General features: G+C 41.6%; 1 protein-coding gene across 1 annotated transcript in view; it reads left to right on the top strand.

Moving 5' to 3' along the window:
- Positions 1-24,922, top strand: part of Svep1 (sushi, von Willebrand factor type A, EGF and pentraxin domain containing 1) — a 199,822-nt gene that overhangs the window by 157,148 nt on the left and 17,752 nt on the right. The window contains exons 37-43 of the mRNA XM_055605403.1: positions 2,151-2,823; positions 4,346-7,131; positions 8,748-8,973; positions 12,472-12,627; positions 18,893-18,956; positions 20,840-21,013; positions 22,530-22,706. Of these exons, the coding sequence (XP_055461378.1) occupies positions 2,151-2,823; positions 4,346-7,131; positions 8,748-8,973; positions 12,472-12,627; positions 18,893-18,956; positions 20,840-21,013; positions 22,530-22,706 (4,256 nt within the window). The remainder of the gene's footprint in view (positions 1-2,150; positions 2,824-4,345; positions 7,132-8,747; positions 8,974-12,471; positions 12,628-18,892; positions 18,957-20,839; positions 21,014-22,529; positions 22,707-24,922) is intronic.

The raw sequence follows: 24,922 nt of genomic DNA, 5'->3' as shown, positions 1-24,922 counted from the left end.
CCTGGAATCTTCTTTTTCGTCTATTCCTATCATTCTTACTTTTTTTCAGATATATTTTACTCTTTATTAATTACAGTTTATTCACCTTATATTCCACCTGTAGCCCCCTCCCTTGTCTGCTCCCAATCCCACCCTCGCTCCCTCTTCTCCACCCATGCCCCTCCCCAGTCCACTAATAGGGGAGGTCCTCCTCCCCTTCCACTGATCCTAGTCTATCAGGTCTCATCAGGAATGGCTGCATTGTCTTCCTCTGTGGCCTGATAAGGCTGCACCGCGGTGAGAGGGAGGTGATCAAAGAGCCAGCCACTGAGTTCATGTCAGAGACAGTACCTGTTTCTATTATTCTTAGATTTTGTCTTTTCATGGTGTCCTTGATTTCTTGGATGTTTTGTGTTTGGAACTTTTCCGATTTTACTTTTTTGTTGAGAGATATATCAATTTCTACAATTGTGTCTTCAGCCTCTGAGATTCTCTTCCATCTCTTGTATTCTGTTGGTGATGCTCACCTTTGTGGTTCCTGATCTTTTCTCTAAGTTCTCCAGCTCCAGGGTTTTCTCTGTTTGTGTTTTCTTTATTGATTCTAATGCTGTTTTCATATCTTGCACCATTTCCTTCGTGTGTTCGAATGTGGATTCCTGTCTTTCCATGATGGCCTCTATTTTTTTTGTTGTTGTTGTTCGTTTCCTCTCTATATGCCTCTACTTGTGCTTTTACATGTGCCTCTGTTTGTTTGGTTCTATTTGCCTGTATTTCTTTGAGAGCTTTGTTTGTTTCCTCTCTATGTGCCTCTAACAACTGGATAAGCATAGATATGAGATCATTTTCCTGTGTTTACAATGAATTAGAATATCCATTGATTTGGGGGGTTGCTGGTGAAGCCATGATGTTCTGATTTTTGTTGGATGTGTTCTTACATCAACCTCTAGCCATCTGCTTATCTGTAACTTTCATTGTTTGTTCCTGGATTGTGTACTTCGGACTGGGTCCATCTATCTCTAGTGTCTGGCATATTCTTCAGAAGATGAGAGAGGTCCACTGATTTGAGAGTGGATGTTGGAGTTTCAGCTGTAGCTAAGGGAGGAAGGTCACAGGAGCATGTGTGCCAATGCAGGTGTGTGCATGGAAGTGTGCCTTGAAGGACAGGGTGCTAGAGCAGGCAGATGCCTGGAAAGTGGAGCTTAACTGTGTGTGGGGGGGGGGGGGATGCTGGTGCTGTTCGCAGGCACCATGCACATGCACAGGTGCCATGAATACCTCAGTGACCTACAAGCCTGTCATACTGTCCTCCTAGTATTTGGATCTGTCTGGGCTCCAGGAATTGTTTGCCTGGACGCCACTGGGAGACCCACAGAATAGGGCCTTCAGTGTTGAGAGTGATGACCCAAAGATCCCTATGTTGCCCACAGTGGGGGTGTAGGTGGGAGGGACCCTGCATCTGGGGCTCTGCATGCACTCACTTGAAGACACACTCACTCTCACAGGCCTAATCGGAAAGCACAGGGGGTCCTCCTGTTCTCTACTCTCAGATTTGGGCCTGCAGGGGCAAATGGGTGTGTAGGAGATCTGTCAGCTCAGTGATGTCCACTGTTTGGCCACTGGATTTTAGGCAGCCACCTCTGCTGTCTCAGTCATTGAGCACAGAGGTCCTGCTTGGGGCAACCACTGCCTCGTCTTCCAAGTAGGGAGGCCCATGCTTGGGGCAAGTGGAAGTGCAGGGGGTTGAATATTTGCCACCCTCAATCCCCGGAGACAGCCGTGGGTGACCTGGATCCAAACTTTCCCAACTCACAGGTTCTCCCCTCTCATCCAGAAAGCCTCAATGTTGATGTTCTGGCTTCAGCTGCCCCTCCACTCACCCATTTGGAGTTTCAGATCCTGTGCTCCTCAGATACAGTACATGCTCATCACCGCCATCTTGTACTCCATCATTAGAGATTTTTAAATAGGAAAAGTCTTAAAACTATTTCCTTTTTGATTAAGCATTAAAATCATTTGATCAATAAACTCAATATTCAATTTCTAAATATTATTTTCAGAAACAAACAATAAAATCAAAGTTAGGGTTGGAAAGATTAAAAAGAAAAGAGAAGATTCAATGCCTTTTCTCAATATTATACTGAGTTGTTGTTTCTTTCTCCTCATTCCCATAGCTACACCCTTTCTGGCCCTGACACAATTGTATGCTTAGCCAATGGCAAGTGGAATTCAAGTAACCACCAGTGCCTGGCTGTCTCCTGTGACGAGCCTCCCAATGTGGACCACGCGTCCCCAGAGACTGCTCACCGGCTCTTCGGAGACACCGCATTCTACTACTGTGCAGATGGTTACAGCCTGGCTGACAATTCCCAGCTCATCTGCAATGCCCAGGGGAGATGGGTTCCCCCAGAGGGCCAGGCTGTGCCACGCTGCATAGCTCACTTCTGTGAAAAACCCCCATCTATTTCCTATGGCATCTTGGAATCTGTGAGCAAAGCAAAATTTGCAGCTAGCTCAGTAGTGAGTTTCAAGTGCATGGAGGGTTTTGTGCTGAACACCTCAGCAAAGATTGAATGCCTGAGAGGAGGACAGTGGAGCCCTTCTCCCATGTCCATCCAGTGCATCCCTGTGCGGTGCGGAGAGCCTCCGAGTATCATGAATGGCTACGCAAGTGGAACAAACTACAGTTTTGGGGCTGTGGTGGCGTATAGTTGCCACAAAGGATACTATATCAAAGGAGAGAAAAAGAGCACCTGTGAGGCCACGGGACAGTGGAGTAGACCCATGCCCACCTGCCACCCTGTATCCTGTAGTGAGCCGCCTAAGGTTGAGAATGGCTTTCTGGAGGTAAGCACGTAGCAAATGACCCATAACTTTCATCATAAGGCTGCCTATATAGTAGCCACAGTGAAGAGACAGGATCAAATCTACCCACAGTGTGTATTGAATAAAAATGAGTCAAGATAATTAAGAAGCCTTACAATATATATCTTTTTAAATTCCTATTTTATGTGTACAGGTGTTTGCATATATGGCTGGGTACCATGGATGTAGTTGGTGTCTAAGGAAGCCAGGAAAGGCATCAGATCCCATAGAAGCAGAGTTTCAGACAGTTGTGAGCCACCATGTGGATGTTTAGAATTCAACCCCAGCCCTCTGAAAGAGCAGCCAGTGCTCTTAACCACTGGGCCAACTCTCCAGCTCTCTCAATACACATTTTTCTGCATTATAGTAACCTATGGACAGTCCAAGGCCTTTGTAGTCATATCTTAGCCTTAAATAGGAAGTTAGAGTAAGCCAATTTTAATATCATTGCATTTTGCTTTTATATAATTCATCCCTTAAGTGGAACTCAGATATTTATTGTCGCTCTGATTTTTTTTAATTTTTTAAATGTTTTTTGACTATTAAAATTTATTCACTCTGTATCCCAACTGTACACCCTCCCTCATTCCTTCACAATCCCACCCTCCCTCCCTCTTTGTCACTCTGATTTTGATGAAACATGAGGGGCAGTTTTTGCATTGCTCTTTTGAGATAGCTAAAGGTAATTTCACTATGATGGGAAGATTGTTAAGTGTGACAAAAATATGATCTGCTTCCATACTAAAGTGTCTTTTCAGTAAGTGTGTCAGGGAAGCAAAAACAAAGACTGTAGCAACATCTCAGGAGGTAAAGGGCTTTGGGGTAAGAAAACCCAGGCATGGTGCCACACCTCAGCACTGGCCAGGCAGAGACAGGTGCATCCCCACAGCTGCCTGGCCTGCTGGATAAGCAATAGTTAATGAGAGAGAGAGAGAGAGAGAGAGAGAGAGAGAGAGAGAGAGAAAGGAAGGAAGGAAGGAAGGAAGGAAGGATGGCACCTGAGAAATGACACCTGAAGTTGACTTCTGGGCTCCACACACCTCTGCCCACATATACCAAAAAGAAGGGAAGAGGAAGAGGAGAATAGTCTAGTCCTCCAAGTCAGAGGTCATAGTGCCAGTTTAAATAGACAGTATTTTAGCTGAAAGTTTTCAAAGCATATAATTTTTTTTTAATTTACTAAGTTCCCTGTGTATACTGTAGGCATCGCCCTTCAACTCGTCAATCTGTATAGACATGAAATCTTACCTCTTTTGGGTTCCATAAGAATTTCCACAGAGGAAATTACCTCATTAGATCTTCCACATTTTACTTCTTCACTTTAACTTCCTACAAAAATTAGGGCAGACCTGTCGCAAAAAGCATAAATCTTTACGCATGGAAGTCCTAACCGATGAATTGTAAATGTTGGTCTTTGAGTTCTGTTCTGTTTGGCCAGCAATGTATTACATCTGCCGGCTTGCCTGTTGTAAGTTGTACTGACGTTTCTCTCCCTGTTGTTCAGCACGCCGCTGGCAGGACCTTTGAGAGCGAAGCGAGGTTCCAGTGCAACCCAGGCTATAAGGCAGCTGGAAGTCCCGTGTTTGTCTGCCAAGCCAATCGACAGTGGCACAGTGAGGCCCCTCTGTCCTGCACTCCTCTCAACTGTGGGAAACCTCCTCCCATTCAGAATGGCTTCTGGAAAGGAGAAAGTTTTCAAGTGGGGTCCAAGGTTCAGTTTTTTTGTAATGAGGGATATGAGCTTGTTGGTGATCATTCTTGGACTTGTCAGAAATCTGGCAAATGGAGTAAGAAGCCAAGCCCAAAGTGTGTCCCCACCAAGTGCCCAGAGCCTCCCCTACTAGAAAACCAGCTTGTATTAAAGGAATTAACTTCAGAGGTAGGCGTGATGACCATTTCCTGTAAAGATGGGCATGTTTTGCAAGGCCCCTCTGTCCTAAAGTGTTTGCCATCCGGGCAATGGAATGGTTCCTTTCCCGTTTGTAAGATGGTCCTTTGTCACTCGCCTCCCTTGATTCCCTTCGGTGTCCCTGCATCTTCAGGTTCGCTTCATTTTGGAAGTACTGTCAAGTATTTGTGTGTCGATGGGTTTTTCTTAAGAGGCAGTCCAACCATCCTCTGCCAGATGGATGGCACCTGGAGTTCTCCGTTGCCCGAATGTGTTCCAGTTGAGTGCCCCCAACCCGAGGAGATTCTCAACGGCATCGTTCATGTGCAAGGGCTTGCCTATCTCAGCACCACACTCTACACCTGCAAGCCAGGCTTTGAGTTAGTGGGCAATACTACCACCCTCTGTGGGGAAAATGGCCAGTGGCTTGGAGAAAAACCAATGTGCAAACCTGTTGAGTGCCCAGAGCCTAAAGAGATTTTAAATGGCCAGTTCTCTTACATGAGCTTCCAGTACGGACAAACCATTACATACTTCTGCGAGCGAGGCTTCCGGCTCGAAGGTCCCAAAGCCCTGACCTGTTTAGAGACGGGTGCCTGGGATATGGATGCCCCCTCTTGCAATGCCATCCACTGCAGTGACCCACAGCCCATTGAAAATGGTTTTGTTGAAGGTGCAGATTACAGATATGGTGCCATGATTATCTATAGCTGCCTCCCTGGGTTTCAGGTGATGGGGCACGCCATGCAGACCTGTGAAGAGTCAGGATGGTCAAGCTCCAGCCCGACATGTGTACCCATTGACTGCGGTCTCCCTCCTCACATAGACTTTGGAGACTGTACTAAAGTCAAAGATGGCCAGGGAGATTTTGATCAAGAAGATGACATGATGGAAGTCCCGTATCTGACTCCTCGCCCTCAACACTTGGAAGCAACAGCTAAAACTTTGGGAAACACAGAGGAATCTCCTGCTACACATGCATCCCACTTTCTGTATGGCACGATGGTTTCCTACCGCTGTGACCCTGGCTATGAACTGCTGGGAAACCCTGTGCTGATCTGCCAGGAAGATGGAACGTGGAATGGGAGTGCACCCTCCTGCATTTCCATTGAATGCGACTTGCCCGTTGCTCCCGAAAATGGCGTTTTACAATTTACACAGACTACCATGGGCAGCGCTGCACAATATAGCTGCAAGCCGGGGTACATTCTAGAGGGCTCCCACTTGAGATTTTGTCTAGAGAATAAGAAGTGGAGTGGCACCGCCCCTCGCTGTGAAGCCATTTCATGCAGTAAGCCAAACCCACCCAGGAATGGATCCATCAAAGGAAGCAAACACTCATTCCTGAGTGTGTTATACTATGAATGTGACCCCGGCTATGTGCTTAATGGCACTGAGAAGAGAACATGCCAGGAAAATCAAGAGTGGGATGGGCATGAGCCTGTGTGTATTCCTGTGGACTGTGGCTCACCCCCAGTCCCCACCAACGGCCAAGTGAAAGGAGAAGAATACACATTCCAAAAAGAGGTTGTATACTCTTGCAGCGAAGGGTTCATGCTGGAAGGAGCTGGGAACCGTGTTTGTCTTAGCAATGGAAGTTGGAGTGGTAACACTCCTAGCTGCATGCCTGTCAGGTGTACCGCCCCACCGCAGGTGGCAAATGGGGTGGTAGATGGCCTAGACTATGGGTTCAAGAAGGAAGTAACATTCCGCTGTTTAGAGGGCTATGTGTTACATGGGTCTCCAAAACTCACCTGTCAGATTGATGGGACGTGGGATGCAGAGGTTCCCGTCTGTAAACCAGCAACCTGTGGTCCTCCTGATGATCTTCCCCAGGGCTTCCCTAATGGCTTTTCCTTTCATCATGGGGACCACATACAGTATCAATGCTTTCCCGGTTATAAGCTCCATGGAAACCCTTCAAGAAGATGCCTCCCCAACGGCTCCTGGACCGGCAGCCCACCTTCCTGCCTACCTTGCAGGTGTTCCACACCGACCTTTCCACAGGGAACCATCAATGCAACTGATTTGGGCTGTGGAGAGACAGTCCAGATTGAGTGCTTCAGAGGCTTCAAGCTCCGTGGGCTTTCTGCAATCACCTGTGATGTCAATGGCCAGTGGTCTGACTTCCCACTCTGTGAGCATGCTCATTGTGGTCCTCTCCCAACCATACCCAATGCAATCGTCAATGGGAGTAGCCCTTTGGGAGACAACATAGTAACTTACAGCTGCAGACCTGGCTACCTCATGCAGGGTAGTTCAGATCTGACTTGTACAGAGAAAGGGACATGGAGCAAGCCTTACCCAACCTGTGAACCCCTGTCCTGTGGACCCCCGCCATCTGTTGCCAATGCAGTAGCAATGGGAGAGGCACATACCTATGAAAGCAAAGTGAAACTCAGGTAAGACTATGGATGGCTATTGAGTCTGTAAGGAGTGCAGGCAAGAAGATTATAAAATGAAGTGAGAGGTCAAAGTGTGCCTAATTAGAAGGAGAACCACAATCCCTGGGCTGCCCTCCAAAATCCAAAGCTTTCAACGCTTGACTTTATTTACGCAGGATTATGTAGAAATCCATTTACTATGAAAATAAATTTATACTCTTTCAGACTATGGTTTCTAACATGATCTTCATGAATCTGCGAGGTCCTCTAATGAGCCTCAGTCATTTTTTAATCACTGAGCAGTATGAATAAAGAGGTTATTCAGTCTGTGCTACTTAAACTAAGTATGTGGTGTTCAAATAATGGAAACACCCTTGTCTGAAGGGTATTATTAAATTAAATATTAAAATGAAAGACTAAAAATTTTGAGATGAGATTGGGAGTTACAATTTTTATTGGAAAAAAAATCAACCATAGTGTTCCAAAGCATCTCAACTGCCTCAAGGTTCCTTTACTCTCCTGGGTGAACTGTGGGCATTATCATCTCAGATCTGATTAGCACCTCTTCTGGGGTGATCCATTCTGAACATTTTAGCCCCACCGTCTGGTTGCCCTGACTATAAAAAAATAAAAGATAGTAAATAAAATAAAATAGTCTATGGAAAGATGGAGGCCTGAGAACAAAATGGAAGCACGAATGACCAGTCCTTCACTTTGACTTACATTTTAAAACCTCCATGTGGATGTTAACGCATCAGAAATTTTGAGATCCATGATATCACCTGATCAAAATTTCCCTGGGGCTTTGTCCCTTCTCTGTATGATGATGACACCAGGTAACAGATCTTTAGTTTCTGCTAATCGGGTTGTTCTAATTGTATGAGACTTCTGCCTCCTACCTAGCCTGGTAATACGTGGAATTTAAAAGCTGTTCTCCAATGATTACTATTAATTAATTAAATGGTTTGATTTTAAGGCATCATATAGTAGTGGAGGGAGCATAGCTTCCAGAATACTCCCTCTAGGGTACACAGTTTTACCTCATCTCACACTACCCAGGCAGCATATATGACTTCAAAAAAGGTGCCAGCCTCATCACTGTCAAATGGCGGTGAAGGGCCTAATGGCACCTGCTAGTGAGGTGGACATGAGAATCTGACAATTTGCTATTTGTAAAGCACATAGAGGGATCACCAGAAGTTAATCATTGTTTGGAACCATTTCCTGCATAAGTATTGCACATTTTTAAATCACATGGGACTTTAGAGTTAATTTAACTTGAGTTTTAGCTGTACTATAGCTATGAAAATGCTTAATAATTAAACTTTAAAAGAGTAGATAAACCATAAACACTATGTTATATTCCTACCAGTATCTGAATCTGTTTTGGACTTCTTTATAATTATCTTGCAGTATTGGCTGTTTTAGAATGAACAAGTAAATAAAGAGAAATAACTTGAACGACATATAAGACAAATTTAGTCTTCGCTAACCTTAAACACTGATCACTAATTTATGTGGCTGTTGTTACATTAATGTTTTGGCACAGTGACTACGATCCAGATGACTTTTGAGCCAGTCATTTATAGTGAAGTGCTTTCTTGCACATGTTTATATTCTTGTTTGCATTGCAGGTGTCTGGAAGGGTATGCGATGGATACAGACGCAGATACGTTCACCTGCCAGCAAGACGGTCAGTGGTTCCCTGAAAGAATCACCTGCAGCCCTAAACTATGTCCCATGCCATCAAACATGACACGCATTCGTGTTCATGGAGACAAGTTCCAGGTGAATAGGCAAGTTTCTGTGTCATGTGTGGAAGGTTTTACCTACGAAGGAGTGGACACATCAACATGCCAGGTAAGATACTGCATCTGAACGGTGACATGTAAGCCTAGCTAGCATCTGTGACTGTAAACAAAGTACACATCTTACTGGCCTGGAAAGAACAAATTCCTCAAGTTTTCATTTACACTTAAAGGTTGGAGAAGTTTCCTAGATATAGAAGGTGAGGCTGGGAGATGGGTTGGTGGTTAAGAGCACCTGCTGCTTCTCTAGAGGACCAGGGTCTGGTTCTCAGCTCCCACATGGTATCTTACCACTGCAACTGCAGGACAGGGGATCTGATGCCCATGTGTGCAGAGAAACATGCAGGCAAAATACTTACATGTATAAAATAAAGGAGCTCCACAAAGAGAGCAATAGAACCAAAAATTCTGGCCCCTTTTCTGAGACTGATACTCCAACCAAGGACCATGCATGGAGATAATCTAGAACCCCTGCTCAGATGTAGCCCATGGCAGTTCAGTGTCCAAGTGGGTTTCCTAGTAAGGGAAACAGGGGCTGTCTCTGACATGAACTCAGTGGCTGGCTCCCTGATCAACTCTCCCTGAGAGGGGAGCAGCCTTCCCAGGCCAGAGAGGAGAACAATGCAGCCAGTCCTGATGAGACCTGATAGACTAGGATCAGAGGGAAGAGGAGGAGGACCTCCCCTATCAGTGAACTGGGGGAGGGGTAAGTAGGAGAAGAGGAAGGGAGGGGGGATTGGAAGGGCGTGAGGGAGAGGGCTACAGCTGGGATACAAAGTGAATAAATTGTAATAAATAAAAATAATCAATAATTAAAAAAGCTGGAAAAAAGAAATGAAACTTGTGTTTTCTCCTAATAGTCCAAGCTTTAGACTAAGTCTTCCTTGTTGGAAAACAAGTGTGTAGAATAACACATACCTCATAGAGCTGTTGTGAAAAACCACATAAGTGGTAAGAGGAAGTGCCTACTTCTGCAAGCTTTGATCATTCAACAGTCATCAACTGCTTTGTATGAACAGATACTCTTGGACATAAAATCTGTGATTAGTTTTACCATGAATATCTTTCTGTGTGTAGTCTGCTAATTCTACACTTTGTTAAAGATGTTAATTCTCACACAAATAGCAGGCAGTCCTATCAGAGCCCCTTCTCCTAGCTTCCACATTAGAAAAAGATTATAAAATGAGACCTTGAACCTGCCTTCATTTTCTGGAGTCAGGCTGGGGCCTGGTAGAGGAGACCTACAGCATAACACAGACATGCTATTTTCCCTCCCTCGACATGCGGGTTTAAATGCCATCACTCACATTTAGAGGTTCCTCAGCATATCATCCTCCATGGTCCTTATTTGTAAGTGTGTGTTCATTGAAAGAATTAAATTATTTAAAGTGTGTAAGTATCTAGAGGATGTCTGATGTATAGGAGGGAGTCAGGAATATTTTTATTCTTCTAATTTTCCATTTATAAACCACACGTCCCCAGTGATTGGTTACTTCCACACCTACAGGCAGACCCATCCCATGGAGCAAGTACAATAGCTGCCCAAGGTACCAGGTTCTCAAAATTTGCCCCCTTTTCATTCAGCGCTTGAGATCCCAAGGGGGAATTTTTCTCCAAAAAAAAAATTGAACTTCCTGAACAAACAGGGCCTCATTCTGATGAAGAGACCCAAGTTGATGTCCTCTGCATTGGGTTTTAGAGCACTGGACAATTTAATGTGTGCCTTGTAGGATCCTTGGGACACTAGTGACCAAGTTCTTTTTTCTGAATCAGTAGGTTTTATAGATAGATAGATATAGATATAGATATAGATATAGATATAGATATAGATATAGATATAGATATAGATATATAACCTTTGTTAATTTCTTCACACAAAATACAATTTCTGCCCTTTGTCCACCGGGTTCTGCTTTCATTTTTGCTCTGAAAGATAAATTGAACTTTTTGAAGTGTTCAAATGCATAAGTTGCACAGAACTGGGTTCAGTGCCTACAAATATTTATATTATAATGTAATAAAATTATTCTGCATATCAAATAATAAGTAGATAAGACATATAGTTGTTTAAAATGAATACTGAAGGAAGCCTGGTCCTCCCCGAAATTATGACACATCACAGAATTACAAAATTTCCATCAGTGTGGTATTGCTGTAAAACTGGGCAAAAGCAAAAACAAAGCAAAACAAAAAAGAACCAGAAGTAAACCTTGATGAAGGAATCAAGGTGAAGAATAATGATTATTTTGACAGTTAAATTACCATCATGGGAGGCTGTAGAAATGGCTCAGTGGCTAAGAGCACTGTCTGTTCTTCTCAAGGTGCTGAGTTCAAGTCTCAGCAACCACAAGGTGGCTCATAACCATTTATAACGCGATCTGATGCCCTCTTCTGGCATGCAGATGTACATGAAGATAGAGTACTCGTATACATAAAATAAATTAATTAATTTTTTTTAAATTACCATCATGGAGAAAACTGAAATAATCAGATTAACATATGTTTCAAAAGTATACAAATAGAATGTAGTTTTGATGTTTTTATCAAAGAAAACAGAGCAGAGAACTCACCAGGAAAAGTGAGGACACCAGCTTGAAACAGAACAAGAAGAGGGGAGCAGGGGGTAGGGCTGTGGGGGAAACAAATGAAAGCAAAGGGTAACACGTGTGCAAAGAGGCCATGATGAAGCTCGCTGTTTTGTATGCCAGTCTAAAAGATTAATATTTTTCTATTAATATTCAGAAATGTTTGTGATGAAAAAATAGTTCTAGAGAATTCACATTGATATACACCCGCCTGATGTTGCTAGTTCTCAGAAATTTTAAATTAAGACACAGACCAGTGTGAAACACAAAGGTGTGTTGGGATAGAAGCTGGATCTGCAGCAACATTCCCTCAGTCCCTCCTATACTAGTCCACGCTCTGGTCAGTGCATTTCGGGGCTGACTGTGGAAAATCTTCTAATGATCAATGTGGTTTTAAGAACTACAGACAGTCAAAGCAGATGCTGAGCCTGATGGCCAACTGACGGGCAGAGTGAATGGAATTTTATGTAAGAAGTGGGAAATAGTAAGAGCTGGAGGGGACGGGAACTCCACAAGGAGAGCAACAGAACAAGATAATTTGAACACAGGGAACTTCCCAGAAAATCATACTCCAACCAAGGACTATCCGTGGAAATAACCTAGAACCCTGACAATGCAGCCACTTCTGATGAGAACTGATAGACTAAGATCAGAAAGAAGGAGAGGAGGACCTCCCCTATCAGTGGACTTGGGGAGGGGCATGCATGCAGAAAGGGGGGAGGGTGGGATCGGGAGGGGAGGAGGGAGGGGCTTATGGGGGGATACAAAATGAATAAAGTGTAATTAATAAAAGTTAAAAAAATAAATTAATAAAAAAAAGAACTACAGACAGAAAATGAGTAACACAATTAGGGGAAAACCCTGTGTCCTTTTGACTCTCACGTTGGGGGTGAGTCTACCCTATAAACAGCACACTCACATATTAAATCCTAAATACGACCTCTGATTTGCTGTCTGTTCTTTAGTCCGATGGTACATGGGAACCGCCGTTTTCTGATGAATCCTGCATCCCAATTTTTTGTGGGGAGCCTGGAAGTCCAGAGCATGGATTCGTGGTCGGCAGCAAATACAGTTTTGGAAGCACTGTTGTTTATCAATGTGACCCTGGCTATGAATTAGAGGTATGTTGACAAATTATTTAACAAAAATTAATGTCCTGTTTTGATGTACTTGTAATTCTTTTTAATATTGAATAAATTAATTTTACTAAGACTGCTCCTAAAAACATCCTATTATATTTTATTATCTTATTCTCTTAACACTTTCTGGAGAAATAGTTAAGATGACTTAGAATTTTTTAAACACACAAAAAATATCAGCCAGGTGTGGTGACCGATGACACAGGTAAGGACTAACCTGTGATCTCAGCTACTCAGAAGGCAGAGACAGGAGAGTGACAAGTTCAAGGCCTGCTTGGACAATTGCAAAGGCTCTGTCACAAAACAGCCATAAAAGAAAGGGTCAGGGGACGTAGCTCGGAAACAGAGTGCTTATCTAGCATATTCAAAGCCTGGACTCAATTCCCAGTTCAAAAAGTTAATTGGGGCTAGAGAGATGGTTCAGAAGTTAAGAGCACTTAACTGCAAAGAATCTGAGTTAGGCTCCCAACACTCATGTAGAGCATCTCCCAACTGGCCCCACTATGCATCATTATAGTACAGCCACAAGAAGGAGGTACATGAGTAAAGCCATGACTTCACCAACAGTGAGTGATCAGGCACTGGCAAGCTCTTACTTTAGATGCCAGGTTCCCCTGTAGGGTTTTGTTGCTGTGAAGAGACACCATGACCACGGCAACTCTTGTAAAGGAAAACATTTAATTGGAGCTTTCTTATAGTTTCAGAGGTTTAGTCCATTTTCACCATGGTGGAAAGCATGGCAGCACACAGACAGATATGGAGAAGACGTTGAGAGTACTACATCTTGATCCACAGGCAGCAGGAGTGAAAACTTAGACACACTGGCCAGGCTTGAGCTTCTTAGACCTCAAAGCCTGCCGCCAGTGACCTCCTTCCTCCAACAAGACCACACCTCCTCGTAGTGTCACTCCCTATGACCAAGCACTCAAACACAGGAGTCTATGGGGCCATCTCTATTCAAACCACCGCACCCTGTGATATACCTAGCATTAAACTCCTCAGAAGTGTCTCAAGAAAACCCCAACTTTATCCTTAAGATGATTCCTAATTGCAGTATCAGCTACAGCACTAAGTCTCCCTGCTGACTTCAACCTGAGCACTGCACTTGCTTTCTCTGAAAGTGTTATCTCGCCATCACACTCCGCCTGAGAGCGCTGCTGTGAATCACAGCAGACTGTCATCTGGCTTTTCAGGAATCTCTTTGTGTGTACCTACAGTGCTGTGTACGAACTGGGCTGAGGTGTTCACTGCCGCTCAACAATAGATACCTATGGTGTGGCCCAATTTTTGTGACTGCGAAATCAAAGAATTGTCATAAGAAAGGGCCATAAGAACTGGAAGTAGGTTCTGTGGTTCTCATTTTTATTTCCTCAAAGGTTAAGAGAATAAACACAAAGAGAAGACTGGCAAGATTGCCATTGCCAATAGTGAATTGTGACTGGAGAACTCTTCTGGTTTTAAAACTGGGGGGTTCCTTCCGTAAGATTACTGATCTTGAAATTTCTTAAGAAAACATATATACATTTTTTTGAAACAAAATAAACAAAAAACTCATGAAATTTGGAGAAGTTGGTAATTTAATTTAAAATGTTGAGGTAACAGCCTGGTGTTAACTACAAAGCCAAAAGAAGTTTATTAATAACGGTTCTTATTCCAACCAAACATACAAATCACCCAAGAGTCTTTTCAAAGACTTCTCCCCAGCTGCTTATAGAAATAATGAATACTTGTCTATGGTGTGGGACTATAGCATAAAAGACTGTCTGATGAGTGAACTGTAATTAATAAAAATAAAATAAAATTGAAAAAATAAGACTGTTTAGTAACCCTCATCACCCAAGAGACTGGGAGCCTAGCAGGGGCTGGAGAGACTGCTTAGCAGTTAAAAGTACCCACTGCTCTTTCAGAGGACCTGGGTTCAATTCCCAACATACCATGGTAGCTCGAAACCCTCTGTATCTCCAGTCCCAGGGACTCTAATGCCCTTTTCTGGTCTCTGTGGGCAGTGTACACTTATCATGCTCAAACATATATTCAGGCAAAACACCCACACTTAAAAAAGGAAAATAAGTAAATCTTTAAAGAAAATATGGAGCCAACTAGAGGATGTTTTCAAAAGCCATTTGAGCAGATGATCGCTCCAACAAAGTCACATGGGTCAAACAGCATGGACAGGTAGGGGATTCATAATGGTACTAAGAAGCAATGACTGGGAACTATTAGCAGATAATCCTATGCAAACTCATGTTGAGAGCTTATAACTGACGAGGGATGGCTCCTTAATGCAGAGTGCCGGCATAGACAGCCAACTGCTAAGGGACACTCCCCTTCGTAAAGACGCCCCAGCTAATGAATGACATGCACATGGCAGAATTTGCAGTCCTTACAAGCTGCTGAATCAAGGCTTTGATGAGCTGTGCCTGTTGATGTCACACCCAAAAAGATAGAGATATCAGACATTTCATGGCTCTGGATGGAAATGGCTCATAGCTGCAAATGACTTGCTCCCTTCCAAAAGAAAAAAAAAATTAATTTGGTTTTATCAAGCTTCTAAATCCGATAAACAGTATCAGTGACAACATGTTAAACAACAATTAGACACTGTTTCTGTGAACATCAGCAGAACAAATGACAAGTCATCTAGTGTCTGAAACAAATAAATTGACAAGGAAGAGCAGAGTAAATAGAGAAGGAAACTAGAGATTTAGGAAAGCACAGTTTTTACATATATAGCAACTTATTATTTACTGCAGTCATGTTATTCTGTAGGGCCATGCTAGTTGTTTTCTTTGGGGTTTTTTGTTTTGTTTTGTTTTTGTTTGTTTGGGTTGGGTTTTTGGGTTGTTGTTTGTTTGTTTGTTTTGTTGCAACTTGACGCAAGATAGGGTCATCTGGAAAGAGAGAGCTCCAACTGAGAAAATACTTCCATCATCTTAGCCTATAGATGTATCAGGCATGTTCTTGACTAATGATTGATGTGGAATTATGATACCCACCTCACTGTGGTGCTACCCCTGGGCAGGTGGTCCTGGGTTGTCTAAGAAAGCAGGCTAGACAGGCCATGGGAGCAAGCCAGTAAGTGACATTCTTTCATGGTCTCTGTGTCACTTCCTGCTTTTCGGTTCCTGCCTTGAATTCCTGCCCTGACTTCTCTTCATGACGAACTGTAAGCTAAAATAACCCCTTTCATCCACAAGTTGCTTTTGGTCATGGTGTTTATCGCCATACTAGAAAGCAAACTAGGTCAAAGGTTCTGCATTTTTAACAAGCGTCCCAAACATCAGAGGTTGGTGGGTGGGCAAGTGGCTTCAGATCAGGTCTTAGTCCAGCATACTTCTGTGACAGGCAGTCTACTCTACTGATGGACACTGGGGAAGTGACCTGCTTACCCTCAGCCTGCTGGCATATATAGGACAGTAAGCTTCCTTGCTTGCAAGGCTATGGTGGCTGCAGGCAAATGACAGGGACAAGCACCATCTTCTATGCATTACCCCAAGTCTGTGCAGGGCAATTATCATCATCAACTCCCAGCATCTGAATTGCTACCAAAACCAGAAAAAGCAGTCAATACATCTAAGAAATTATGTTATATTTATCTACTATGTGAATACGCCCCCATTAGTATATGAGGAGAATACCTTTTATGTGCTATTTGAATATCAAAAAAAAAAAAATTACCATGCCTGAAAAAATGTAGGAAAAATATTCCAAAGTCAACTAAAGGATAAATCAAAATAAACAATTGAAGACTGGGTTAGTTGTTTTTTAAAAAAATCACTGTCAGACAATAATAAAATGGCTATTAAGGCTCTAAAGTGTCATACAAGAATCTATGCAAGTTGATTGGAAACTTCGATAAGACAGGGGAAAGTATGCTAACAGATCTAAGACTCAGACTTACTAAAAAGCAAAACAAGTGAAAGGGTAGAGAAAGCAAATGAAAGAAATTCATGATAAACATTGCCAGTTTAACAACTCTTTAATAAAAGGAAGAGAATGAATACTGTTTGCTTTTAAAAGTTAATAGCTACTGATAATTTGTTTGGACAAAGTCCAACAACATTTATCATTCAGATCTTTAGAGGAAGGGCACAAAGTCAAGGATCACTGAGAAAATGCAAAGCTGTTGGCTAAGACCCTTGACTACAGTGTGCTCTTGTGAGCAAAGTAGGTGGCTGCTTGTCTATTTCTTTTAAACTATTAAAGAGTAACATGTACATTAGAAAAGTATTTCTCTGTCTACAGAAAAATCACAAGGGTTAAAATTTGTCTTTGGATGAAGAATTGTGGAAGCTTTATTTTTCTTTTATATATTTTTTAAGTTTTCTACAATGAATGAATGTTACTATTTTATTAATAATATAATACAAATGTGATTTTTACAAAACACTGAAAAATGAATGAATGAATGAATGAATGAATACATCCATACATAAATAAATAAATACATACATACATACATACATACATACATACATACATACATACATACATACATAAATGGAACACTGAAATTTATGGAACCTGGATTTTCGGGTTTTTTGTTGTTGTTGTTGTTGTTGTTTTGTTTTGTAAAGTCAGGCCAGAACTGTTCTGTTAAAGTCAATAAGATTTTTACAAGTGAGGATTTATCAATAATTAAATGCATAGCTCAAGAAAAAAAAAATACCCCCAAGGAGGACATTAAAGATATCAGTCAACTGGGATAAAAAACAAGAGTACAAGATCAGCAGCTTCCTAGCTGTTGCTGACTGAGAATGCAGCTTAAAAAACAAAAACAAGCCTGATGGGGTCTCAGCTGCTCTTCCAGGGAACTTCAGGGAAGCTTACAGCACCCAAGTCAGCTCGCTCCCTACCACCTGCAACTCCAGCTCCACTTCTGGCCGCCATCAGCATCCATTTACAATTGGCATCCACTGAAACACGCATAAGTGTAAATAAAATGTGAAAACAAATAGGTGACAAAATGCAGGTGTTGACGTCCACACATAGAGTGAAGCTCCTAAAGCCTGAGTAAGGAAGCCAGAGTTGTGTTCAAGAAAGAGAGCCCACTGCAAAACCATGAGGACCTGAGTCTGAAGCCAATGCTCTCTCAATACTGTATACAGGCCTGTACCCAGTAGTGTGGGGAGTAGAAACAAGAGAATCCCTGGGGCTTGCTGGATGCCATCCAAACTCCAGGTTCAGGGGAGACCCTGCCTCTAAGGGCTAGACAGAGGTCTCTCTAAGGACTAAAAATATGGATAGATAGATAGATAGATAGATAGATAGATAGATAGATAGATAGATAGTTTGGACGACTGGGTGGATAGATTCAGAAAGAGAGAGAGAGATTGTGCAGGATTCCCAGGGTCCTCTTCTGGTCTCTCTGACTTCCATTTATGCACAATATATACCACACACAAGGTGGCGGGAGCTTAAAACCTGGTCTTTTTATTATGTAATGGCATAAGCCTTCAATTAGTTATTGTTTCATAGTTGATAATAGCACAATACAAGTTGGGAACACAGATGGTTCCAGTAAGATATAACAGAAAAATAGGAAGGAAATATATCTATAAAATTATACTCAGGTATCAAATACTACCTTAGATATCATTAGAGGTAAGCAGCCTACATAGCTCTGAAGAGATATGGAATAATAAAATATATATATATATATGTTCAAGTAATCACAAATGATTGTTCAAGAAAGTTACATTTCAGAAGGCAGAGAAGTAAAGTTTAGACTTCACCAGATTGTTTAAAATGTTAAATAGAGAGGCCCCTTAATAAATTCAGGTGTAATAGAAAATTCTTACGGTTGAAAATTTCAGTCTTCAAACCAATATAATATATTTCATATGCTTTGTTTTCTGTGTCAAATAATTAGAGGATTAAATAATTAAATGTGTAAATAAAATAATTAGATGAATGCAATTCAAAAGATTTTAAAATATACTAAACTAATTTCTCTCTGATGTTGTTGACCCATTCTCTGCGAGTCTTCCCTGTGGGTTATAATTAACTGCCATTTAAAATAGAAGATAAAGCTGAGTCTGTTGTCATTGCATGATTACGTGGAAGAAGCTGCCAGGGAGGAATTTTGGTGGAACTGTTTTTGAGAGTCTAAACTTTACACTATATTCATTTAATATGTTCATTTAGCATTCCAGCTCTAAGCTATCCAAGTCCATGGCTTGTCCACTCTTGTCTCTTTGTTAAGAAACTTGGATCCTGTTCATGACCCCTCTCTGTTGGTTTGTAGGGGGACAGAGAACGAGTGTGCCAGGAGAACGGACGGTGGAGTGGACAGGTGGCGGTGTGCAGAGGTGAGTGAAGAGGCACTGAAGGGCCCCAGAAATGGTACCAAGGACATAAGGTAACAAGGTGTCTCCATTGTCTTTGTATATCTATTTTGTAACTTAAATAAGATACACACATGAACTACAAAAGAACACTTAATGGCTCTCGCCCCAGGGTCAAAACCTGTGGTAGAGATCAGAGATAGGGCATGAGATTGCTGGCTCAGCAACAATGCACAGTTTGTTTAGAAACTTGTGTTTATTTGCATTTTTGTGGTGTTTTTTACAAAATAAATATAAATTAGAGAATTTGGAACTGTTGGTTGTAGATGAAACAATTGGCCCTTAATGACATCATGTTTAAGTGGGGCTGGAACATCAGTCAAATAAATACAGTTGGTCAAAATGTTGCAGGAACTCAGTTTATGAGAAGAGTCAAGTTTCCCTGGCAACGTGTGGATTAATCCATGTCTACCCTTCTTTGTTTTGTTTCAATTTTATGTTCAGAGGTAGATGAGTGAAATAACTGTGTGTCTTTAAGAACTGTAGAACTTTAATTCTCTAAAGGAATATTATATGACTGTGATTCAGTGAAGAAAAATGTCTTTTTTAGGTCTCACAAACTTGGGTAAACATATTGAAAATATTTTAAAATATTCACTAACACCTCAAGACACAGAAATAAATTTTTAGGACTTTGGGCAGTCCATAATAATATTTTAAAACTATCCTAGTAATATTTTTATTCCAAATATATTTATTTAATATCTGAATTAAATCACCTATATCAAAATATAGTCTGGTCCCAAACATTTAACATTCTCTATTTACTTACCACCCCTAATTTTTTTTATTTTATATGTTCATTAAACATGTCTTAATTAGATAAGGGTATTTTCTACAAGTCTATATCATATGTTGAACTTGCATGTATCATCCCCAGTAGCATGCTACCTAAACTGCTCATATTCAAAAAGTGTTTGTATGTGCAGGAATGGGAATGAGGAACAAAGAGGAATCCCACATGTCTGGTATTAGAAACCTTCATGGTGTCAATGAGTGGCCATTTTTAAGTTATTAGTCACAACCTAAATTGATAAACTAATTTCAATATTTCAGACAGCACAAATCAGCAAAGTTTAAGGTCACCACTCAGAGTAAAAAGTATTAATATTTTGGTGTCTGTTGTTTACACCTTTTTAGTTATCCTCAAAGCCACAAATATTTCTGGAGGTGGAAGTATAGACAGTGAGGCCCTGATCTGTAAATTCTTACATAATTTATATTTTTTAATTTCTTCATCTATGTTATCAGACTTCACAGAAGCCCAAGCACAGCAGTAGGATGCCCTTGACCAATGTTTCTCAAAAGCATAAGCCCACAGATTAGCAGCAGCAGAGTCATGGGGATCCTGCTTAAACTTGTGTATACAGCTTATAAAGAGAGAGAAATTGACTAGAAAGTAAAACACAGTGGGGAAAAATAACACGAATGGAGAACAGGAGCTTGAAGGAAGTCAGAGGGAAGAATGGTTTTTATGTGGGAGTCCACCCTGCTCCAACTGAGTCAGCCATGGCATTCCTTTATTTCATGCACATGTGCATCTGAATCCTCACCACATCCATCACTATTAGCAAAATATATAAAGATGAATCTTCTCTGTGAGCATGTTGTAATCATATATATATATATATATATATATATATATATATATTGTTTTTTCTATATTAATGAATACTATTTTGCTTCATTCATAAGTAGGCATATATATGTATATGTTTGATATATACATATATATTACACACTTAAACGCACACACACACACTAGAAAGTATCTTCAGCAGCTATAGCAAGAGAAGGAAGGAGGATTTGAAAAGTCATTTACTACAAAGCTTTATTCTTCCTTTTAGAGAACAGATGTGAGGCTCCAGCTGAGTTTCTGAATGGGAAGGCTGTCATGGAAAACACCACATCTGGACCCAGCCTGCGGTTTTCCTGCCACAGAGGCTATACTCTAGAAGGATCCCCTGAGGCATACTGCACTGAAAATGGAACTTGGAGTCAGCTGACTCCCCTCTGCAAACGTGTGTGTTGACTTTAGGAGCTATTTTAGTCACCTTCGACTTCATGCTCAGCTTCCCTTATATCTCAAATGAAGGGAAAACACCGATAAGTGAGATTAGCCCAGGGAAGGCCACCTTTGGACATAAAATTCAACTTTATGGAAAAAATTTAAACTCTACTTGTTTATGTTATAATAGCCTGCCTACCCGGGGAGGAGCAGTCTGTTAGGCCACAGAGGAGGACTTTGCAGCCAGCCCTGAAGATACCTGATAAAACAGGGTCAGATGAAAGGGGAGGAGGTCCTCCCCTATCAGTGGACTTGGAAAGGGGCAGGGAGGAGACCAGGGAGGGAGTGTGGGGTTGGGGAGGGAATGAGGGAGCGGGATACAGCTGGGACACAGAGTTAACAAAATGTAACTAAAAAGAAAAAAATAATAATTAAAAAATAATAATAATAATAATAATAGCCTGCCTAAGAATCAGCTTCTATCAAACTTCTTGACTGATTAAACTTAGGCATTAAGGGAAAATACAAATTAACGAAAATATTTTGAAATGAAGATATTACTAATTCTATTGAGAGGAAGAAAGGAGGTAAAGAAAGGAGATACGGTTAAAAATATAATGCTGCTTTTCGAAAGGTGGCTTTCATGTCTGTGGATGACACCCCCGAATAGTAGTTACGTTGCCTTTGCTATTTCTGGTTGAACCAATAAAGTTTGAACCCTAATATATATATATATAATGCTAATATAAAACGTACAAATGTGGTAAATAAAGGTCATTTTACCACTTTAATGAAGACAATACAAATGAAATATAACTTGAGAAGGCTTCAGGCTATTGTTTGAAGTACTGTCTTGTACCAATGGAACCTTTAGAATTAAGAAGAGCCCTACCTCAGCAAGACTTATTTTATACCCACTCCAAATCAGAAAAGCTGCCATAGCTTGAAGCCTGTCTCAGCACGGGTGGGCTCCTCTTGCTCTGAATGAATTCGAGAAATAGTGCCTCTGTGTTTCCTTAGAACTATGGAAGCCTCCTGTCTCTATCGTCAGGCCCACAGAGGCAACACGGAGTTCTAACATTCACAGCGCAGGTCTACAGTCAGGTTCAGCCTGCACAGCAATGTCTACGGCTCTCTACTTCCATCCTCTCTGAAGGATGTTCAGTAAAAGAAAGGAGTTCAACAGAATTTACCATGCTATTGACATTCATCCAATATTGAGGGAGTACTCATTATGCCCCTTGATTTCTTGTATGGCTGATTTTTTAATCTTTACAAATTGTTTGTGGGCGAAAGCAAATCTGTGCTTAATGTTTGAGGTTCTACATTGTCAAATCCTGTTGGGTGTGGTGGGGCTGAGTCAGGAGGAACATGAGTTTGAGGCCAGGCTATTCAAAACACATTTTTTAAGATTTCTGTTTTTACTGTCATTGAGAATCCATGTTGTACAGGCCTCTACTTTGTCTCTAAAGAGATGAATGAGAAAAGGAGGAGCCATCTCAGTAAGCACCTGCTTCATCTTTTTACAGCAAACCCATGCCCTGTCCCTTTTGTGATTCCCGAGAATGCCCTGCTTTCTGAAAAGGAGTTTTATGTCGACCAGAATGTATCTATCAAGTGCAGGGAAGGCTTCCTACTCAAAGGCAATGCTGTCATTACCTGCAATGCTGATGAGACATGGACACAGACCAATGCCAAATGTGAAAGTAAGTCAACGGGCAGAGCCCCGTGAGCTCCATTAACGTGGAAGCTTTTTCTTTCTTCCTGAGGGTTCTTTTCCTTTTAAAAATGTATATTTTATTTACTATTAGTGTGTGAGAGAGAGGGGAGGAGGAAGAGAAGGAGGACAGAAGGAAGGAGAGCAAGAGCAGGCGTGACATAAAGCATGCATGCAGAGGTCAGAGGACAATCAGGTCCAAAGGACCCAACTCAGATTCACATGCATGCTTCGCAAGTACTTTTAACTCTGAGCTATCTTTCTGGTCATGCTAAATTAAATCATGTTGGTTTGGTTTGGTTTTGTCTTGTCTTGCCTTATGCTCGATTCTGTTTACAACAATGCTTTTTAAATGTTTGTTTTCACATGTATGACTGGTTTTGTGCACCATGAGTGTGTTTGGTGCCTGTGGAGGTCAGAAGAGGGATATTGGATCCCCTTCGGGGCTATAAACAGTTGTGAGTTGCCATGTGGGTATTGGGAACTAAACCTGTGTCTGCAAGAGCAGCAGAAGTCAGATGCTCCTAACGTCTAAGCCGTCTCTCCCATCCGGTGAAATTATTTTCTACCAAGTAACTTCATTGTGCATTGTTACATCTCTGTGCTGTTTTAGTCATTTTCTGCATTGCTGCTTAATACAAAAAAAAAATGATATTTGAATATTGAACATTTTTTTAAATGAATTTTCCAGACCAAGCTAAAAACCTTCCTGATTGGGAGATTATGGTTCTCTGAGTAGATTTGTCAAAATGTACTCTTCTGAGAAAAAGCAAGACACTAAGCTGAAAATACATATATTCCCCCCACATCGTCAGAGTTTTCACATTAGCTTTTAATAGACTACATGCCCTTTCTGCAAACAAAAATTATCCTGAGATGGTTCTCAGCCTTTAGCATGTGTCAGTAGAATGTCAAAGGTGTGCTAAGGCACAGATAACTCAGTTCCACCCCACAGTTTCTGAATCTGTGTTTTTGGATGAGACCAAAGAGTATCAATTTTTTAATAGTTCCTGGGTGTTGCATGCTTGGTCCCCTGTTAGTGGCAGTATTTTCAGAAGTGCTGGAAACCTTAGGTGGTGAGACCCAGCTGGAAGAAATAGGTTAATGGGTACCTTGTCCTTGAACTGGCTCTCTCTCTCTCTCTCAACTTCTTGTCTGCTATGAAGTAAAGAATCACCTTTGTCACATGGTCTCATGGCCACAGTGTCCTGTTAAACCACCTGAGCCCAACAACCATTGCCTGAACCATATGGAACTGTGAACTGAGATAAGCCCTTCATCCCTTAGGTCATTCCTGACAGGTGTTTTGTTCATAGTGATGAATACGCAGAGGAATTCTGCTGCTCTGGTAACTGTAACTTGAGAACTGCTGGCTCAACACTATGTTAATTCACCCATGCTGCAACCGCCTTCCACAATCAAGAGACTCTTCCTGCTGTGATTGTCTCCGGACATCTAACACTTCCTGCTTCCACCTTAAACTTATCTCCCCATTCAGCATCCCACTGCTTTTCTCCCTTGAGGCCAAAGCTACTCTATCAACAGCAGTCCATAAAAATGTTCATCGGGTCTAACCATATGCAAGGCACTAGGCTACGCTACATACGACTGTTTTGCCCAAGATATATTCCATCTTCAAAACATTTGTCCTTCAATTAATGAGACAAGACATATGCACATGGAGACTAGATTTGAATTCTGGCCTCCAAAATTTTAACTCTAAACTTACGTAAATGCCTTGGCATTCTTTCAGCCTTAAGGTTCTCATTTGTTAATAGTAATAATAATAATTACATTGTGGGATTGTTTTCTAGAATAAATCAGCTGATGTATACTGTATCAGCAGTTTCTCCAGGAAACTGGGAAGAATTTTTTTTTTTTTTTTTTTTCTTTTTAGTTACATTTTGTTAACTCTGTGTCCCAGCTGTATCCCGCTCCCTCATTCCCTCCCCAACCCCACACTCCCTCCCTGGTCTCCTCCCTGCCCCTTTCCAAGTCCCCTGATAGGGGAGGACCTCCTCCCCTTTCATCTGACCCTGTTTTATCAGGTATCTTCAGGGCTGGCTGCAAAGTCCTCCTCTGTGGCCTAACAGACTGCTCCTCCCCTGGGGTGGGGGTCAAACAGCCTGCCCTTGAGATCCTATTAGAAATAGTCCGTGTTCCCCTTACTTTGGAAAACTACTTGGTTACTGAGCTACCACAGGC

Source organism: Psammomys obesus, unplaced genomic scaffold (assembly GCF_907164565.1).
Source record: "Psammomys obesus unplaced genomic scaffold, mPsaObe1.curated_primary_1811, whole genome shotgun sequence".
Classification (NCBI taxonomy): Eukaryota; Metazoa; Chordata; class Mammalia; order Rodentia; family Muridae; genus Psammomys; species Psammomys obesus.
Note: the sequence above shows the minus strand (reverse complement) of the source record. Positions and strands in the feature narration are given on the sequence as shown.